Genomic DNA, 18,701 nt, shown 5'->3' on the forward strand with positions numbered 1-18,701 from the left:
ATCAGCTCGGTGCTTAGAGGGCTGGGATAGGGAGGGTGGGAGCGAGATGCAAAGAAGGAGGAGATATGGAGATATATGTATACGTAGAGCTGATTCACTTTGTTATACAGCAGCAACTAACACAACATTGTAAAGCAACTATACTCCAGTAAAGATGTTAAAAAAAAAAAAGACTTAGAAATTAACCTGGAAGATAAGTTATCACAAAGCCTCTGCAGTCTACGTGCGACATTGCACACTCCACACTGCTCAGCCTTACAGAACTCCAAAAAAGAGCAGCTGAACAAAACATAAATCCAAAGGACAAAACTAAAATACAGAGTGCCATGAACTCCTACCAGAGCTCATCCTTGCAAATGGCATTTATCCCTCTTTAATACTGTGTTTCAATCTGGCCTTTAACATCAATCTTTTTGACACTACTGACTCTAGTCTACTATATTACCATTAATATAACAATTTTCAGATATATTTTTAAATGGAGATAAAGTTTTCTTACCCTAGTCATCACATCAGTCCAGAGGAGGCAAAAAGAATTGGGGGGGAGGGGGGAATGGAGGGATTGGAATTAAGCAACATGGATAAGAACTCTGTCTTCCGCCCTGAGCTGAGCTGAGAGGTGAGGAGGCCACCCCTACGTGAAAGAGATTCAATATCAAAGTAGAAGGAAGAACACTCTGCCCACGCCCATTGGTAAAGCCATATATGTTCATGGCATAATACGAAGGACATGATGATGCACAAGGCCCTCATGTCCAGAAATCTCAACCCCACCACTTAACATTTTATCATCAGGGATTTATGCCTTTGCAATTACCAAGGGAAGGGATCCCACAGCGTAAGCTGACACCCAAGAGGAAAGAAATGGCAGCCACTTGAAGAAAGAAATCCAGAAAAGCTAAAATACAGGATGAAAGGTTTGTGATGAAAAAGGCCACTGAGAGAGCAGGTAATTGTAAGTTACAAAAAAAAAAAAAAAAGACAAATTCCACATGTGTCACTCTTTTCCCTGGATAAAATTCCATTTCCTAGTAGAGGAGAAGGACCAGTAAGAATCAAAGCAAATAAAATACATATTGAACACCTAGCATATAAATGTCTTGTTGTAGCTGTGGGCTGTAAGGAAGAAACAAAATGTAGAAATCAAAGTAGGAAGATAAGAAGGAGACATAATAATAGAAATCAAGGTTACAATAATTAAGAAACTGTGAAGTAAAATTCTAATACACATTTTGGACTAAATGTGAGAATTTCTAATTCCACGTTCAGCTCTATTTAGAGATGTGATCCTGTTGTGATATGGAAATAAATTGGTACCTGATGAGAAAAATGCTGGCAACTCTTCATCTCCAAGAGCTACATCTACAGGAAATTAACTATGTGGAAACGTTATGCAGATCTTAAAAAGCATTCACGCAAAATCTGCTTTGAGTAGATACCAATTTATAGTTGCCAGAGAATAAAATCAAAGCTGTGTGATTTCTTAGAAATAAATATGTAAAGGACAAAGAAATACAAAATAATTTTTCCTCCCTCAATCCCTAAAGAGAAAATTTCCTAAAACTATTTCCTCACAGATACAAGAGCTGTCTCATCATTCAAGCATGAAGCCTGAAGAATTTCAATTAGTGATACTAAAACATGTCTTCTTAAATAAATAAGTGATACTGAAACATGTCTTCTTAAATAAGTTTTTTATTCAATAGCATTCTTTTTTTCATGTTTAAATAAATGTTTGTTGAGCATGTCCCATGAGCAAGCCATGTTGCTTAAAATGAAGAATATAACCAGATCACTTGATCCCTACACTTAGGGGGCTTTAATGTGTGTTGAGGTAAGACATGTCAAAAAAACAATTCTAAGGCAAGGTAGAAGATGATAATGCCAAAAGAAAAATGAAAGCAAAATGCCAGGAAAGTTCAGAGGAAGCAGAAAGCTTTCCCGTAATGTTGGAAGGTACAAGACGTTTTTCATGGAGCACACACCAGCTGAGTAGGACCTTGAAGAACATGTAGGATTTCTATAGTTGTAGAGAGCACTGGAGGAATTCCAAATGAACGAAATAGTGCAATAAAAGGAGCAAATGTGAAAGAACCCAAGAAGTGTTTAAGGGAAGAACATGTAGTCCAGTTGTGTATGTTTAATGATGGTACAAGTATTGTAAGAACAAAACTCTAGACTTCACAATTCTTCTAGAAGTTCCTGGCTCATACTCAGATTTTCAAGGCATGCTTTTATACAAACAAGAAACTATCTTCTATTGAAATAACATCATAAAATTTAGATCTGGGCCTTTCTAACTCAACCCTCTATTTTAGCAGAATTGAAAAACTGACTTTCAAAGAAGATAAGTGGCATTTCCAAGTTCATACAGCTAATTAATGGCAGCGCTGAGACTCATAGTGGAGCTTATATTCTGGTCTGGAAGGAAAGATTTTTCCTGGTCCATAAATACTCTCTCACTCCACACCTTCCCTCCCCATTCATGCCAAAATATGCACTGGTTCACAGGCTGACCCATGCAGTCTGTAAGGGAGGGACAGGGTATTTTCTCTGTAAGATGCTAATTGGCTCACACAAGGAGCCATTCCCTACCTTGGCCTCATTAGCTCCAGCTTCTCACCAACTCCTGGACGGGACCCTTATTAACAAAGAGGGTCAAACAACGATGTCAGCAAGAAAAGGAATTTCTAAAAAGAACCAATAGCAGTTGAAATGCATGAAATATAACTTTCTTAGATTTGACTCCCTCTAGAGTATGTTGGAGGGAAAGACTTGATCCAGGGAATTCTTTTTCAATACACATTTTAAAACATGGAAAGTTCTTGATACAATACTCCCCCTCCTCCACAAAATCTACAAGTTTTCTTTAAAAAGAAAAGCCAAAGCAATTCAGTCATTCTTAATGGAGAGAGCTAAAATGTTTCCGGCTGAGTAAACTCCTGATTTATATCTCTAACTCATCACCTGCTGATACCAGGACCAGAGACCTCTAAAGTCAAGTCATTAAATACTGGCTCTGTGATTTAAAGTATTAAAATTCCAAATTCACAGTAATAGCTTTAGTGTGAGGCAGCTAGTGTTTTTTTCTAATGGGCTAGCATTTAATAAATGCTATCAAGTAAACCTATCATGAAGCCTTTATTTCTACAACTTCAAGTTCACTAACCAAATTCAAATGATATTCAGCTTTTTCACATGTATAACGAACATACATTCATTTGTAAAATGTGTAAATGCTATGTGTTGTTTCATGGCAAGATATATATGTATGGTTTCCATACTGCAAAAAGGAAAATCCGGGACTTGCTTAATTCTCCGAAAATCATAACATCTGAATACATTTAAGAGATTCTTTCACCCGTTTTGCATTCTCAATCTCAGGTAGGCTTATTCAACATAGAAGTTTTCTCAAGGTCACTGAGTCATTAAGTATCATACATCAATAACAATGGAGGTATTTATGAAATCCCTCAAGGGAATGATACTTATGCTAGGATAATCAAGTTACATCTAATCATTTTTGTTCTTTCTAGCAGGAAACCTACATTAAGTACATATATATATGTGTACATATATATGTATACAGATATCGATGTATTGTAGTTATGGATATAGATAGATATTTTAGTGACCTGTTTAATGAGCTTCTGCTATTCTAGGTTGGTAACCCTATTAAAGTGTTATTTTAGTATCTACCACCCCAAAATTTAAATAGCATATTTTTGGGAGAGGCATGCTATGCAGCTTGTGGGATCTTAGTTCCTGGACCAGGGATCGAACCTGGGCCCCAGCAGTGAAAGCGCCGAGTCCCAACCACTGGACTGCCAGGGAATTCCCTAAAAAGAGTATTTAAAGAAACTTGAAAATAACATGAGAGAAGAAACCATAAGATCTTAATTTGAAAATACCTTAACAGTCACCTGAATTTATGTAGGAATTCTACTCTGCAGGAAAACACATTCCACTTTAGGCAGCTCTCATGGTCCAAGACGGCCCTTATGTCCTTCTCTCTCAAAAATGCTCCTCTCAGTGAAGAAATTTCTCATTAGGCCTTGGGTCCCCAGCTATTAGCTGATTAGTAAAGTACTTTGGCTTGTCTACTAATATTAATAATTAACTTGATTGATTAATATACATTAAAGGTGCAGAGGAAAGTCAGGCTGGTGGGAACCTGTAACGAACTGCTTATTTATTTGGACACTCTGGTACATTGAGAGTTCATTTTGACTTCATTGAATACTGCAAAGCAGATAATTTCTCACTTTCTGCAGGAGTGAGAGAGAACTCCTTTTTTGACAAGTTGCAAAATGTAGTGACTAATCTTTATTATATTGTATTACACAGTTATGTGACGACTCCTGACGTCCACAGACCATTTTCCATTCCACAGACTGGACTCACTTGACTCTCTGTTTATTTAAGTGACACTTTTGTTTGAAATTCTGGGTGCTTCTTACCCCTTTGAGTCACACACTGTGTCTGGGAGCCTCTGCTCTGGCACTTTTAGCACCTCATTAATTACTAACTGTAGCAAAGTCCTGCTGTTTTGCAACTCCTCTGCCTTTCTTGGGAAAATCACAACCCCTTGTTAGAATGAGAAGGCAGGACAATAGTTATCTGCCAAATGTCCAGTTTGGAAGCATATTACAAAGGCTAATTATCTTAAGGTCTTGTAATTTCCCTAGATATTCAAACTTAGTAAGATAACTCATTGTGTCTCTGAAGTATGTTTAAGTTTAGCAACAGGGGAAATCCAGGGAGCTTTTGCATTCAGCTAAGATTAAGAGAAGTTAAATGATTGTTAAAGCTATAAGTGAGAAAAAGTGATGAAATAGAATATAGTCTCCTCGTTCACATAGGCATCTTTTAGCGGGAGAGGCCCAGAGCTCAATACCCACAGGCATAATAGCACTCCCAACTTCTTTAGCACTTATTGTCTGAATCTCCAGTTTGGCTTTCAGTATGTGCTCTGCTTCAATGTTGTTTATTTTCTTATTTATACAAGTTCTGACCATCCGCCCCACCTCCCTCAGAGGCAGGGGCTGTATCCTTTAATATTCTTTTTTTTTTAACCTGTAGCACATAGCAGAGCACTCCACACATTTCTCTATGTAGGTATTTAAAATACTCGGTATTTTCCTACTACAAAACTATAACAAATAAAAATCTAATCATATAAATCAATGCAAGGTCTTAGAAAGAACAAGTTCTTAAATGACAGCTAACAATTTTATGAAGGATTAATCTGTCAGACCAATTTGGTGTTCTATGTTAAGAGGGCAGATATATTGAACAGATGCAATGAGCATACTCCACACCAGTATTAGAAACGTGTTGTTGCACTTTGCGTCACATATACCAATAAAAAGACTACATATTCTTGAAATCAGTATTCCTCAATTTGGGGGTTAAATAAAAGAAATCCAAAGGATAGCTTTCCACAGTACTGAAGAACACCTACTCATTCCCTTCACGTTGAACCCTAAGACTCTCAGTCATGTTAACCATTCTGATTTGCTCTCTTGTCTTCCCCGAAATACTCTGGTTATCTTCTCTGAAATGTTCCCTTTCAGCACCACCCCTTTCCCAAACAAAGAGATTTAGAGTTGTTGAAAATTATTCACTGATCTAGATGCAGCAGGGGCTCTTGATAAAGTTAAGGGGACACAGACTGATTTGAGCTCTACCCACCTCCACCTCTGCTTAGACTCTATCAGATATTTTGGAACGTATATCTCATCCCACATTCTCTCCTTTCCATGTTTACCTCCCTGCTTTGTGGGTCTATTCCCTCTCGTCATCTGGTAAAAGGATATAGGGGCACTGACTAGAACCTCCTGGGAAATGTTGAAATCATACAGATGCCCAACAACCAGAGATTCTGCTTTAATTGTGTTGAAATAGAGCTCGTTCATCAGTACTTTGAAAAGCTCCCTCAAATGATTATATTGTGAAGCAGCTTCTCAAACCTTAATGTACATGCAAATCACCCAGGAACATGGTTGAAATGATTCAGTAGATTGATTCAGCAGGTCTAGAGTGGGTCCTGAGATTCTGCATTTCTAGCAAGGTAATCTCTGGGGTGCTGCTCTGTGGACCACATGTGAGCAGCAAGGCTTATTAAACTGACATCTTTGGGAACGGAGCCAGAGCTAGAGCTAGCACTTACTCACCCGCCTTCCCTTCCGCTCTCCTTCTCCCCCACATACATTACTTATATATTTTAGATTCCAGTGGTGAGTAAGACTAATAGCATGGAGGGGAAGATTGAGAATAACCTGGCAACCTGCCTCGTTGGAAAAACGATTAGGTGAACAAATGTGACAACACGCCATAGCGCCTTGTGTGGACACTGGAACGTGAGCTCTCAGGAATTGCTGCTGAAAGAGAATCTGAATGTTCTGAAGGGGCAGATGTACAGACTGGGTCATTCAATTGGTCTCAAAGGAGAGAGAGAAAAATTCAAGCGTAAGTCTTTCTTTTGAACAGGAAGAACTTCAACACCTGAACTACCCTTTCCCTATATCTTCATCAGATTTGTTTCAGAATCTGGCTTAACACCCAAGTCTTTAAAGACTGCACTGACCTAGTTCTGCTCATTTCTCTGTAGTCTAAAGAGGAACCTTTGTAACCTTTCTATGTCCTCCTCACAACTAAATTATGAGCCCCTGGAGACCTGTGTCCATCATTTCTTTGGTATAATTTTCACAAAAGTTAATACATTTATGTTTATTGTCCACATAGCAGACATTCATCATTCTCACTAATCGTTAGTCTGGAAGCAGAATCCAAGTCATTTTCATACATTGAAGTAATTTGAAAATAAGTGACAATTTCAGCAGTACAAGTATAGGGTATTACATGGAATAAACACATTGCCTTATTTAATTGAGGAGGGTATATTTTTTTTTTCCTTAAGTACAACTGAAAAATAAAAAAACAGAACAGGGCCACTTGTATAGCAAATCCATATTGGAATTCTCTATTATAAAAACAAATATGGGCTTCAGTTAGGAAAGTAAATACAAAAATATTAGATCTTCCTTCTATTATATTCAGAATTCATCTAACCCTAGACTTTGCAAATGCAAGTAAATGAAAGTCTATGAGGAATTATTAAAAGAACCAGAATTAAAATGTTTAACTCAAGGAAATGGGTAAATTCATAATATTTTAAACTGTATTAAGAGTTCTTCCTTTGAAAATGGTAATGAGAAACAAAGGCAATGCCCACAGAAGGTAGTAAAGGAATGTTGAATAAATGTGAGTGAACAAAAGAATGAACTAGTGAATGAATGAGTTGTTCTCAGACTCCACTGATGTGAAACAAAAGGATACAGATTTCTAAAACAGCACAAGTGATGAAACACTGAATGCTAAATGAAACTGTGTTCAGAATCTTGGTGTGGTCAAAAATATCCTAGTAATGAGAGTGACTGGGCTGTAGTCTCAGCTTTACCAGTGTGACCTTGGGCAGGTCATCTCATCTTTCAGGTCTCAGTTTCCTCATCTACAAAACAAAATAATATATATAGGGCTTCCCTGGTGGTGCAGTGGTTGGGAGTCTGCCTGCCGATACAGGGGACACGGGTTCGTGCCCCGGTCCGGGAAGATGCCACGGAGCAGCTGGGCCCGTGAGCCATGGCCGCTGAGCCTGCGCGTCTGGAGCCTGTGCTCTGCAACAGGAGAGGCCACAACAGTGAGAGGCCCACGTACCACAAAAAAAAAAAAAAAAAATATATATATATATATATATATATATATATATATATATATATATATATGCTAAGTGATCTCTAAGAGCCCTTCCAGTTCTAGAATTCCATGAATTTGGGGAGTCAAATTAAACTAAAACTTTCATTAAGAACCAGAAGTTTTACCAGTTTTTAAGCAAAGATTCTAGTTTGCTGAAATTTCAATTCAGTACAGAAAACTTATGTTGGCATAAGCTGCATTAGAGTGAAATAAAATTTGTTCTGTATTTTTTAAAGCTTGCAAAGAAGATTGTAAATTCCTCCCCGCAAGGTCTTTAAAAACAATGCAGACTTTTGCATCTCAAGGATGCCTTTTGTGTTCTCCTGCCTCAAGTTCAAGGGTCAAACAGGTTCCCCTATTGTATTCCAGCTCCCATCTAATGGCGGTCACAGCAGAGAGCCCTGTATGTAAAGCAGCCTGAAGCCCCTTAGGACTTGGTGTTCCAGGGTGCCACAGTCACAGCAATAAGGTACACTTCAGTGGGAGGGAGTTGTAGCACCAGACTGAAATATTGGCCAAGTATGAAAAATTAGATTAACTACCAAACCCTTCAAGTTCTCTAAAACACATATATATTAATTCATCAATAGCAAACATATCTTACTCCAGGGGATTCAGCTGTGCCATCTTTCAGTCAATTTTGCCCATTAGCAGTAAGAGCCTATTGAATCTTACCTTGTAAATTATCCATTATTTTTATTATGATGGAAATTGTCTATTTTAATTCTCTTATTTATTCTCCTTCTGCACACTTGTCTTGACTTACATATGCTAAGACCTATATTGACTGAAGGAATCAGAATTTGACTTAAGGGAAGTCTCAGTAGCCCAATAACTACAAAGCTGTATTTCTCACTCATGCTGTATATCCAACATAGCCAACAGCGCGTAGAGAATGAGAGGGCTGTTCACCATAGTCCCCCAGGGACCTAGTCTGAAGAAGGCTTCATTTTGTCCTGTGCTTCCATGAACATCACAGCACTAGAAAGAAAATGTGGTAAACCTGACTCTGGTTCTTAAAGCTTTTATCTTGAAGTGACTTAGTGTCACTTCTACTCTCATTTCTTTCCACGTATACATTCTATGCCTAACTTTAAAGGGAGGGAGAGGGAGGGATATGAAATCTCTGTACATGGCTAGAAAGCATAGCGAACGGAGATAAGACTATTTGCTGAACATTCATGTGGCTACCACATGAAGCCATGCCAGGGCTGGCATTACAATTATTATAGGGAAACTCCTGTGCTCACTTTCAACCCATACTTGAGTGCTGTACAAGATGTCTCCGGCTCCCAAGAAGGTCTGTCCTTGAACTATTATGTTAGGTCCCACCAGCATAGGGAGGAATTTTAGTTCATCCTCTGATCTTTGATTATAAGTTCCTTATGGACTTTTTACACAAGGCCCTAGATATCCGTAACAATTGTATCCCTCCTATATGAAAAGAGACATGAATGATTGCCTGTCAAGAGGAGACTAGACTATGACTTCTTTGTCCTACTCTCCTACTGTATTTCTTCCTGTTCCAGAAGAATTCTCCATGTCCTCTTCCTTCTGACAGGGAAATCTTTAGTGACTACACTGTGACTTTCAGTGGAACTCTGTATTTGTATCTCCAACTTTGCTTGTATACATAAAGGGAAGTTTTAAAGTATAGAAATATCTTGACTCTCAAAAAATCTATGGCAAGGTGAATATTACTGGGAATTCAAGAAAGGCAACATTGAGACTCAAAGCAGAACAATGAAATTGTGGTCTAGGTGATATCTGCCCTAACCCACAAATAATAAATAGCCTTGATTCAATAGATACAGTAGCCGTAGGGCAGCATAATTTTCAAGAGAATGAAAAGTTCATGTGCTTAACATTTTCAAAATTGGTATCTTCAAATTAAGCAACGTGGAACATTAAACTTCAGGGCTATAAACTAAAATGCTTTTCACTAGCTGGTACAGTCTTTATTTAAAATGTAGCATGGGTCCTAGTATACAATCAGAAATATCTATGTTGCCATTGAGGGTTCCCCCAGTTAAGCATTTAGAAGTTGTTCATATCAGAGAAAATCCTTTCATATAATTCTCACTAAGAGGTACCAACAATAGCAGCAATTTTGATAACAATTAATTTTTCAAAGAAAATGGATAAAACGTAAAAATGGCGTAGTATGTTTTGCCTCACCTTTTTGTGTTCAAGAGTATATACTCATCTATTTTCAATCTTCAGAGCACTTTCTGTACAATTTTTCTTCTTTCCTAAGTCATAGGACATGCCTACTCTCAGGTGAAGCTGTATCAGGGAATTTTAAATTACTTTCAGAACAATCCATTGTTTAATCTTTGCCATAATCTCCTCCTATGGTAAGGGGATTGCAGTAAGGTGTCTAATTTACATTTTTGTTAATGCTTCTTTGGGGTCACCCCTAGAAAACTAAGTTCATCCTTGAAACAGTCACACCTCCCCTTCTGCTGCTTTTTCTTTCAGCTTCTGTTTCTGCCCTTACTTTTCAACCTCCCATAGTCACTGAGCATCCTTATTCAACACAAGTCTCCACATACTCACGTTTCATAATGCCCTGCACATGTTGGACCTTCTTCCCTTGCCACATGTCAGAGATCTGTTAAGAAAAAACAATCTAATTAAAATAATTCACTCCTTCTTAACTTTCTTGGGAATACTTGCCTTTAAATAAATTTTTAATTATGAGGATTTCAAGTAGTATACATGTGAACAATTTCAACAATGGGACTAGACAGATGAAAAATATGTACAGTCATATGCACACATAGAGAAAAAGTAGCCTTACATCTTCCCTACATCTGGGGCATACCACCCAGGCCAACATGAAATCAAAATCAAAATATGTTTCTAGAAAGAAAGGTTTACGTGAGGGTAGAGCAGAAAGAAAGAATGGCAGAGCTAAGCTAATCCTTTACAGCGGTCCCCCGCCTTTTTGGCACCAGGAACCAGTTTGGTGGAAGACAAGTTTTCCACGGTCGCAGCGGGGGAGAGGCAGATGAAGCTTTGCTCGCCCCTACTCACCTCCTGCTGTGCGGCCTGTACCTAACAGGCCGCAGTTGGGGACCCCTGCCATCACTAACGTGTGAACTAGGGTTAGGTTTCAGAGTAGGGCGCTTCTAAAGTGGGGAGGGGGCTTCCCTGGTGGCGCAGTGGTTCAGAGTCTGCCTGCTGATGCAGGGAACACGGGTTCGTGCCCCGGTCCGGGAGGATCCCACATGTCGCAGAGCGGCTGGGCCCGTGAGCCATGGCTGCTGAGCCTGTGCGTCCAGAGCCTGTGCTCCGCAACGGGAGAGGCCAAAACAGTGAAAGGCCCACGTACCGCAAAAAATAAAAATAAAAATAAAATAAAATAAAGCGGGGAGGGCTAGATTGCCCAATGGATGAGACTCAGCAGGGGACGTTTGGGTAAGATTGGGTGACCAAAATCCTGTCTGGGAGAACATGTTGCAAAGAAATACCAGAATGTGTAGCGGATGGTGGAGCGTTGGGGCTAGGGTGGGAGAATGAGAGCAGCCAGACACCTAGAAAGGCTGACCTTCATTTTTTTGTTGGTTACTATAAATATACTCAAACACTTATAAGAAATTGGAGAAATGAAACGTCATTTTTCTCCCATGAGAGGAATCCACCCACAGTGCAGCTACAGTAAACTGGTCAAATCATTAACCCACAAAGACCCCTGCATAGGTATCAGCCATTAACAACACTCCCACATAGTCAATATTGAGCCACATTGAATTGCCGGAGGAGGAGGCCTGATACCATTCCAGGAGCATGGCTGCCTCCCTAGCAAGCGGGCAGCCAACCTTGACCACCGACCTTCACAAAACAAGATAGAAGGAGAGCTTATCCTTCCACCTCGGAATTAGGGCCAGTCTAAGCAAGGGAAGGAATCCCTCCTTATCCACATTTTAAGACTCACCATTAGTCCTTTAAATGCTGCCCATCTTAGACACAGAGTTTATCTCCCCCCACCTTTCCCCAAAGCATTGTTCCTTTTTCCTCTTCCCACAACATACCACCAGCCTTATCACATAGCATTTATCTCGTGGAAGCTTTAATGGTTTATGTGGCTGTCTCCCTCACTGAGGGTGTTCCACTGGAAGGCAAGGCCCTAATCCTCATAGTTTTGTATCCCTGGAGCCTAGCGTGGTGCTTGCCACATGTCCAGTGAATGCTGAAATAAGGGTAACCAGCTGACCAAAAGTAGCTACCCAAATGCATTGGTAACAACAAATGTAAACCATAAATGATAGGTAAATATATAGGTAGAGAGAGGTTGTTTTTGTTTTGTTTTTTAAGAGTTGCTTTGATGAATGTTTCCTTAAAGCTTGTTGTTGCACATGCCCTTATGTGCCTCTACATGCCATTTTATTTCTGTCATAAACCATAACATTGTTTTTAACCAGAGCACCAATACAACCTATAAAGTCATCCCTTGCATGTTCTTATCTTAAAGACCTCGCATAAGTCTCTGCTTCTTTGTCCAGCCCGGAGTTCACTCATAGCAGGCACCATCAACATACATTTCTGGAATGAAGGGATGACTGACTTACCTTAGCTGCCACCCTTCACTACCCTTTCCAATAAAGTACCCTCACTCACCTATGGAATGTAAAAGACTGGTTTTAGACCTAGCAGGAAAAAATAAATATAAAAAATGACTTATTCAAAACAGCCTTAAAATCAACATCATCTTTTGCTACTGCTGTATCCTGACTACTTTGCTCCTTCCCTTCCTACGTATCACCTTGTTGCTGACGCCTGGCTACAATTTTGAACAGGAACTTCGCTTTGCTCCTTGCCATTCTGATTCTAGTTTTTCCCTCTGGTTTAGCCCACAGCCATGCTCTGATGTCTGTTGTATGCCTGCTTCTTTACTTGCGAAGCCTTCCTGGCTTGTAACCCTGCAGCCTCCTCTATTTCCCTCCCCTTCACCCAACTCAGTTTTAATCAGAGTGCATTCCTCTGGAAAGGCCAGACAACATGGTAGAAAAAGCACTGGCTTTGGGCTTCCCTGGTGGCGCAGTGGTTGAGAGTCCGCCTGCCGATGCAGGGGACACGGGTTCGTGCCCCGGTCCGGGAAGATCCCACATGCTGCAGAGCGGCTGGGCCCGTGAGCCATGGCCGCTGAGCCTGCGCGTCTGGAGCCTGTGCTCCGCAACGGGAGAGGCCACAACAGTGAGAGGCCCGCATACCGCAAAAAAAAAAAAAAAAAAAGAAAAAGCACTGGCTTTAAGTCAGACAACCTGGTTTCGAGACCCAGCTCTGACACTTATGCGTCACTTCAGGACCCCGCAAGAATTTTTGGAAGATACTTTTAAAAAGGACTATTTATAATAGCACAAAGTGAAGGGAAACAACAGGAGATGTTAAGGCACCCAGGAACTAGTCATTTCCACTCCTAGGTAAAGAGGCAGGGAGAGTCAATGGTGTTATTGAAACCTGGTTAAGAACTAGGGCCACAGAAAAGGGGCTGCTTGACGGAGCTGTGGTCACCCCTAGGGATACAGCCATTTCCAGAACTATGTCGAAGAAGCGAGGGAGCAGAATCACTCTTTCCTCCCATACTCTGATCTCCTGCTGGTGCCCTCACTGATTGAACTCAACCAGGAATCAGAGGAAGAAAGTTCTGGGGATTTGTCCATAGAAATCAACATCCTGGGGGTCAGGGAAGGCAGAGAAAATAGATGTTGGGGTAATATAACCAGAGTAGTTTCTATATAAGTTTAGGCAAGCAACTTTATCTTTCTGGCTTACGTTGTCTCATCTAGGAAACAATGTGTTTTGAGGCTGTTTTGAGGTAACACATGCAAGAGCAACTGCAAAAGTGTTGCTCATTAAAATTATCCCTCATGTAGCCTTGCCCACGACATCTTATCGGACTTGTATGTCGTCGACAGTAATCCTTCAGCCTAAGTCTGGGACCACAGCCACTCAAGCTTCACTGTTGACTTTCTGAAGCGTTTCCTGGGACAAAGGAGACATGGATATCAGTCCTCATCCAAAAATATAAATAGGAAAAAGAAAGGACTAACACAGAATAAAAAGGAAAGGCTGTGCTCAGTAAAATCCATGTTCCTTCCTCACTTACAATTCTTAAAAACAAAAGGAGATTGAGTGGTATCTCCATGAGGTGCAAAAGTCCTTTACTCTAATCTCTATGGGCGTCTGCCCAGAATCTGAGGTTTAAAATGTGTTCCTCCTTGTCCCAAAGTCTAGAGACATCTAGACAGATTAAACTAGTCCTGGACCTAATTTGCCAGGCCAGCGTCATCTAGGATTCTTGTAAGGGTTTAGGCATTTCCAGAAAATCAACGCGTTTACAGGCAGATTTCTAAATCTGGACCTATTCAGTTAAACATAATTCCGTAAGTGAAAGATGTGATGTCACGTAACTAGAAATAGCGTTGACATTTGCAATTACAAGTCTGTCTTTCTTTTTTGGATATATTGCCATTATTTTCAGAGCTGAAAGGGACTTTGGAGATGATTTACTTGAATTCCCTCATTTTTCAGATAAAGAAAGCTGAAACACAACAATAAATTCAGAACAAGGACTCACCTTGATCCCTAGATTCTTGCCCTTCTTACCACAACACACAGCCTCTTTCTGTTAAAACTCTGTAGTCAAACAAAATTTTCTGAGGTAGTAAATAATATTAAGTACTACCAGATATTCACTTTTTAAATGAGCCCAGCAAAGAACTGATTTGTGAAAGTTTTTAAAAATAGGCACACCAGACAGTGCTCACCACAATTTTATAAGTGTCCCATAACTTCATCTGGGAGGAAGAACATTCTTTCTTGTTGACAGAAAGTAATTCATCATGGGTCTTGATTTTCTCATGTTCTTAATGCTATATAACCATTTAATCATTTTTAAAATTGCTATAATAATTCTGTCTCCTTTATTTCTCTTTCTAAAAATAGTAGTTTCCTTCATCTACTCATTTCAATGGCTTTTAAATACTGCTGTCTGCTCTCTATTTCAGGGATGACTTCTAGCTGCATCAGTTAGTTACACAGACACCACCCGGAGGACCCTGCTTGACTTACTCACTCAGATGCCTCCAGATCTGAGTAACTGGAGGGTTGAGCATTTTCAGGATCTGCATGTTAGCTCTGTGGTATAATGACTGATGTCAGCCCGAACTTTGCCAAACAACTCTCATCACTACCAGTTATGTACCATTCCAAACTATTGGGCTTGCTCTCTCTTTCTGGAGCACACCCCCCTTTCACATATTTGCAGTATGGATTCAACAATATGACAATCATTTTCTTTCCTTAAAGTGGCACTGCTGCAAGTGACAAAAATAACTTGTTACTGTTGTCACTGCCTGGTGGGGGAGGTAGAAAAGGAGAGATGAGAAGTTACGGTAACTAGTCTGGATGTGTTTAACCCTCTATCTTTATCCAAAACTATTCTATTCTCCTGGCCAACTCAAACTCCTGGTTATCTAAACTCCCTGGGACTTTGATGTTTTCTGGAGAAAAATAGCAAGGAAATGTTGACTTCTATGCTGAGCCTATGGTTTTTAACTTGCTTTAGGCTTGGGCCCTGGAATTCATTGGCAGCCACAGGCTTCTGTGAGCACTGTTTTCTTGATTAAAAAAAAAAAAAAGTGCTATGTTGCACAAAATAGGCCATGGCAAGCTTTCCATAAGCTGTAAGGACAGTCGAGGGACGCAAGGCTCAGCCAGGGAAGTAAATACACACTTAATAGAACGGTAACATGGATCAGGAAAAAGTTATTCTAAAGCATAGTGTCAAGAGAGAAAGAATACACTCGCCGTTTATTTAATGTTTTCCTTATGTTTCCTCAGAGCAGCACTTATTCCTTGACAAGCTTTTCCTGCCCACTGCATCTAGTTCTTTTCTGGGATGGCTCAAGAACTGCAGCTTCTCACTGTGTTTGTTTATTTATTTACACGCCCATTCCTGTCCTCATCCAAACTAACATATGTCTGCACAACACACAGTGAAAAAAGTAAATTCTTTCTTCGTGTTTATTTCCCTGAACTTGTTCACCAAATTGCTTTTTTACATCCCCTTTTGCAATCTCATCCCATCCGGCTCAAGTATCCCGGATTAGAAAGGCCGTCTCTGGAGTCCTTTTCAAAGGGAGCCTCCCACAGCCTTTAAATCCCCCACGTTTTATGGTGCAGATATTCAGGATCTGAGGTATTAAGAAGGAAAGCAAAGCTGACTGAGACGGGCATAGAAAAGTAGAGTAGCTTCTTTTCTGGATAATCATTATTGGAATTGTCCTGTTGTCTGCAACTTTTCTGGTTCAAAGTAATAAACTCGGTCATTCTCAACTGGACATTATGCAACAGATAAAGGAAGGGAGTGTGTGTGTGATGTATGGAAAATACAGTTCCATCACAGAAACAGAAATCTTGCAAATGGGAATTTTTAAATAAGCCCCAAATCATAATCTTGATGGGTTGTTGTCTTCCCCATAATAAAGAACCTAAAGAAAACTATTCCTGCCTCCAAAATTCCAATACAGGAATGCAAAGTAATAAATGATATTTAATTAAGGAATTCATATGGGAAGACCCAGTCTCTCAGATTCTAATTTTTAGCACCTTGACAAGAGTGCCTATTTCATGTTCCCTTCCTTTGGCTTCCAGGCCATTTCCCCTCCTCAATCCTCACTTTTGGGATGTATAACAGCTACAGCATAGAAGTCGTCATAGACACAACAATTTGAAGCACTGCAAGCTTGAAAATGGAATGGCTAGATGCAATCACTTTTTCTCCTCTCATTTATCAACACAGAAATTAAGGCAATCTGGTAATAGGGGTTACAAATAGATAAAAGAGAGAGAAACACAAATCTTAATTGTTCCTGCAAGGCTTTAGCGATTTTCGAAACCTAAATTATTTGAGCATAAGAATTAGCAAGGTGTCTTTGAATCAGGGACTTTTAAAAAGCCACCTCTCAGAAGTCTGGGGCTGTGTAAAACTGTAATGCTGTAGAGTGCAGTCCTTGAGGCAGTCTGTGTAATACAACACATAGGACAGATTTATGTTAAAAATCACTTCGGGGGCTTGTGACTTTCAACTAAATACTTCTTCAGAAACTACTGGAAGCTCTTCGACTTGTGCTACTGGAGAAAAGAGGTGGGAAGCTACCACCGACTAATAAGAGCCAGGGTGTACGCTCTGAAGGGCCGGCCCTCGGCCTTCCCACCCCGGGGTGGACCAACGAACCTTATTTTTCGCTGCCAAGGGCCCCTGGACCCTCTCCTCTCCTCCCCAAGCCGGGAAAAATCTTTCCAAATCTCATTCCCAGTCCCCCAGGTGAGAAACCAAATTGCACAAGAGATCTCGAGAAGATTTGAGAGACGGAGAGTGAGAGAGAGAGAGAGAGCGGCGCTGGGCGAGGGCAAGCAAACTGCGGAGGGAACGCCTGAGGGGAGGAGGAATCTTCCAGAGCCTCAGCAAAGACTCCGTTTGGGAGAAAGTCTCAGCACAGTTGGATTTCCAAAGGTGTGTGAGCGCACACACCTCTGAGTCCTACCCGCTCCGGGCAGGTAACGGGCGGCCGACCTGACCACCAGTGCCCACTGAGCTTCCCCAGGACCACCCGCCCGGCGCCCAGCTGCAGCTACTTCTACTGAAAGAAAGAAAGGAGAAAAGCAACAGAGGAGGGGCTCAAGAAAGCTGGGAAGGAATCCGCAGCCAGAAACCCTGCAGCGATCTGCCAAGGGGGCGAGAAGCGAGTTGCCCTGGGGCAGTGGTTGCGCGCCGGCGCCGGGAGTGGAGGCGCGAGGGAGCCGGGACGCAGGCCCCCGGGAGCGGGGTGCGCCCAGCCTGAGGCGGTTGAGACCGGCCGGAGTCGGGGGCGAGGAGGGGGGCGTCCCGCGGCCGCTGGACCGTCCACCTCCACGGTCCCAGCCCGAGCGCGCCTGCCTCTCCCTGCGACCGCGACCGTTCTGAAGAGGGGCTCTTCTGGGCACGCTGTGCCTCCCCCCACTCCCTCCGGCTCCCGTTCTCCCGCCTTCTTTGCAGTGTCCAGAGATGCTCCGCCGCAGACCCGGGACCCCTTAGGCGCCTCTTCCCATCCCTCTGCCAAATCGCGACGCCTGTACTTTTCCAGCTCCCTCTTTCCCTCTTGAAATTGAAAGTTATTGAGGTCGCTCAGGGTTGTTGCTCCAGCAGTTTCCTTCCCCGCCCCCGAGCTCCCCCCGCCCCCAGCAGCCATCCCCCTCCCCTCCCCCCTCCCTCGCCCCGTCCCTCCCTCCCTCCCTCCCACCCACCCTCTCGCCCTCCCTCCACCACTGGAGCGGCTCCTGCTCGCGAACAGCAGAAGCAGCTCGGGGTCTCTCCGCCGCCCCTTGGCCATGGCCGCGGTGCTGACGGCGCCCGCTCCCCTCCGCTCCCGGGGCCCCAGCCGCTGCCGCAGCAACCTCTAAGCCCAAGGGGCCGCCACCGTCGCCACCGCCCACCCGGATCCCGCCCGCGGCCGCCGCCGCCGCGCACCATGCTACCTGCGGCCGCCCTGGCGAGGCCGCTCGCTGCTTCTGGAACCCTCACTTGCGGCACTGACAGCCACCGTACAGGAGCCCCCGCAGCTCAGGGCTCGGACAGTTTGAAAGTACAGTAGTTGGTTTCCCTGACCACCCGACCCGCTTCGTTTGCCATCCCAGCTCGCCTATCGGATCTGAGTGGAGGAGTCCGCTGCTTGGATTCTCTCTTGCTCTCCATATACGCCTAACACCTACGTGTATTTCTAAAACATTCAATATTAATTAACAATCAAAAGAAAAAGGAGAAAAGGAAGGGAAATATTACTGGGTTACTATGCACTTGCGACTGATTTCTTGTTTTTTTATCATTTTGAACTTTTTGGAATACATCGGCAGCCAAAACGCCTCCCGGGGAAGGCGCCAGCGAAGAAGTAAGTGCA

At 42.0% G+C, this 18,701-nt stretch overlaps 1 protein-coding gene across 1 annotated transcript in view; it reads left to right on the forward strand.

Moving 5' to 3' along the window:
• Nucleotides 1-18,595: 18,595 nt before the first annotated feature.
• The window catches only part of RSPO3 (R-spondin 3), a gene marked incomplete at both ends in the record, with an annotated part of 75,899 nt that continues 75,793 nt past the window's right edge, over nt 18,596-18,701 (forward strand). Inside the window, one exon of the mRNA XM_082669145.1 lies at nt 18,596-18,692. Coding sequence (XP_082525271.1) covers nt 18,596-18,692 — 97 coding nt within the window. The remainder of the gene's footprint in view (nt 18,693-18,701) is intronic.

The sequence above is a fragment of the Grampus griseus genome, assembly GCF_964374135.1.
Source record: "Grampus griseus genome assembly, chromosome: 13".
NCBI lineage: Eukaryota > Metazoa > Chordata > Mammalia > Artiodactyla > Delphinidae > Grampus > Grampus griseus.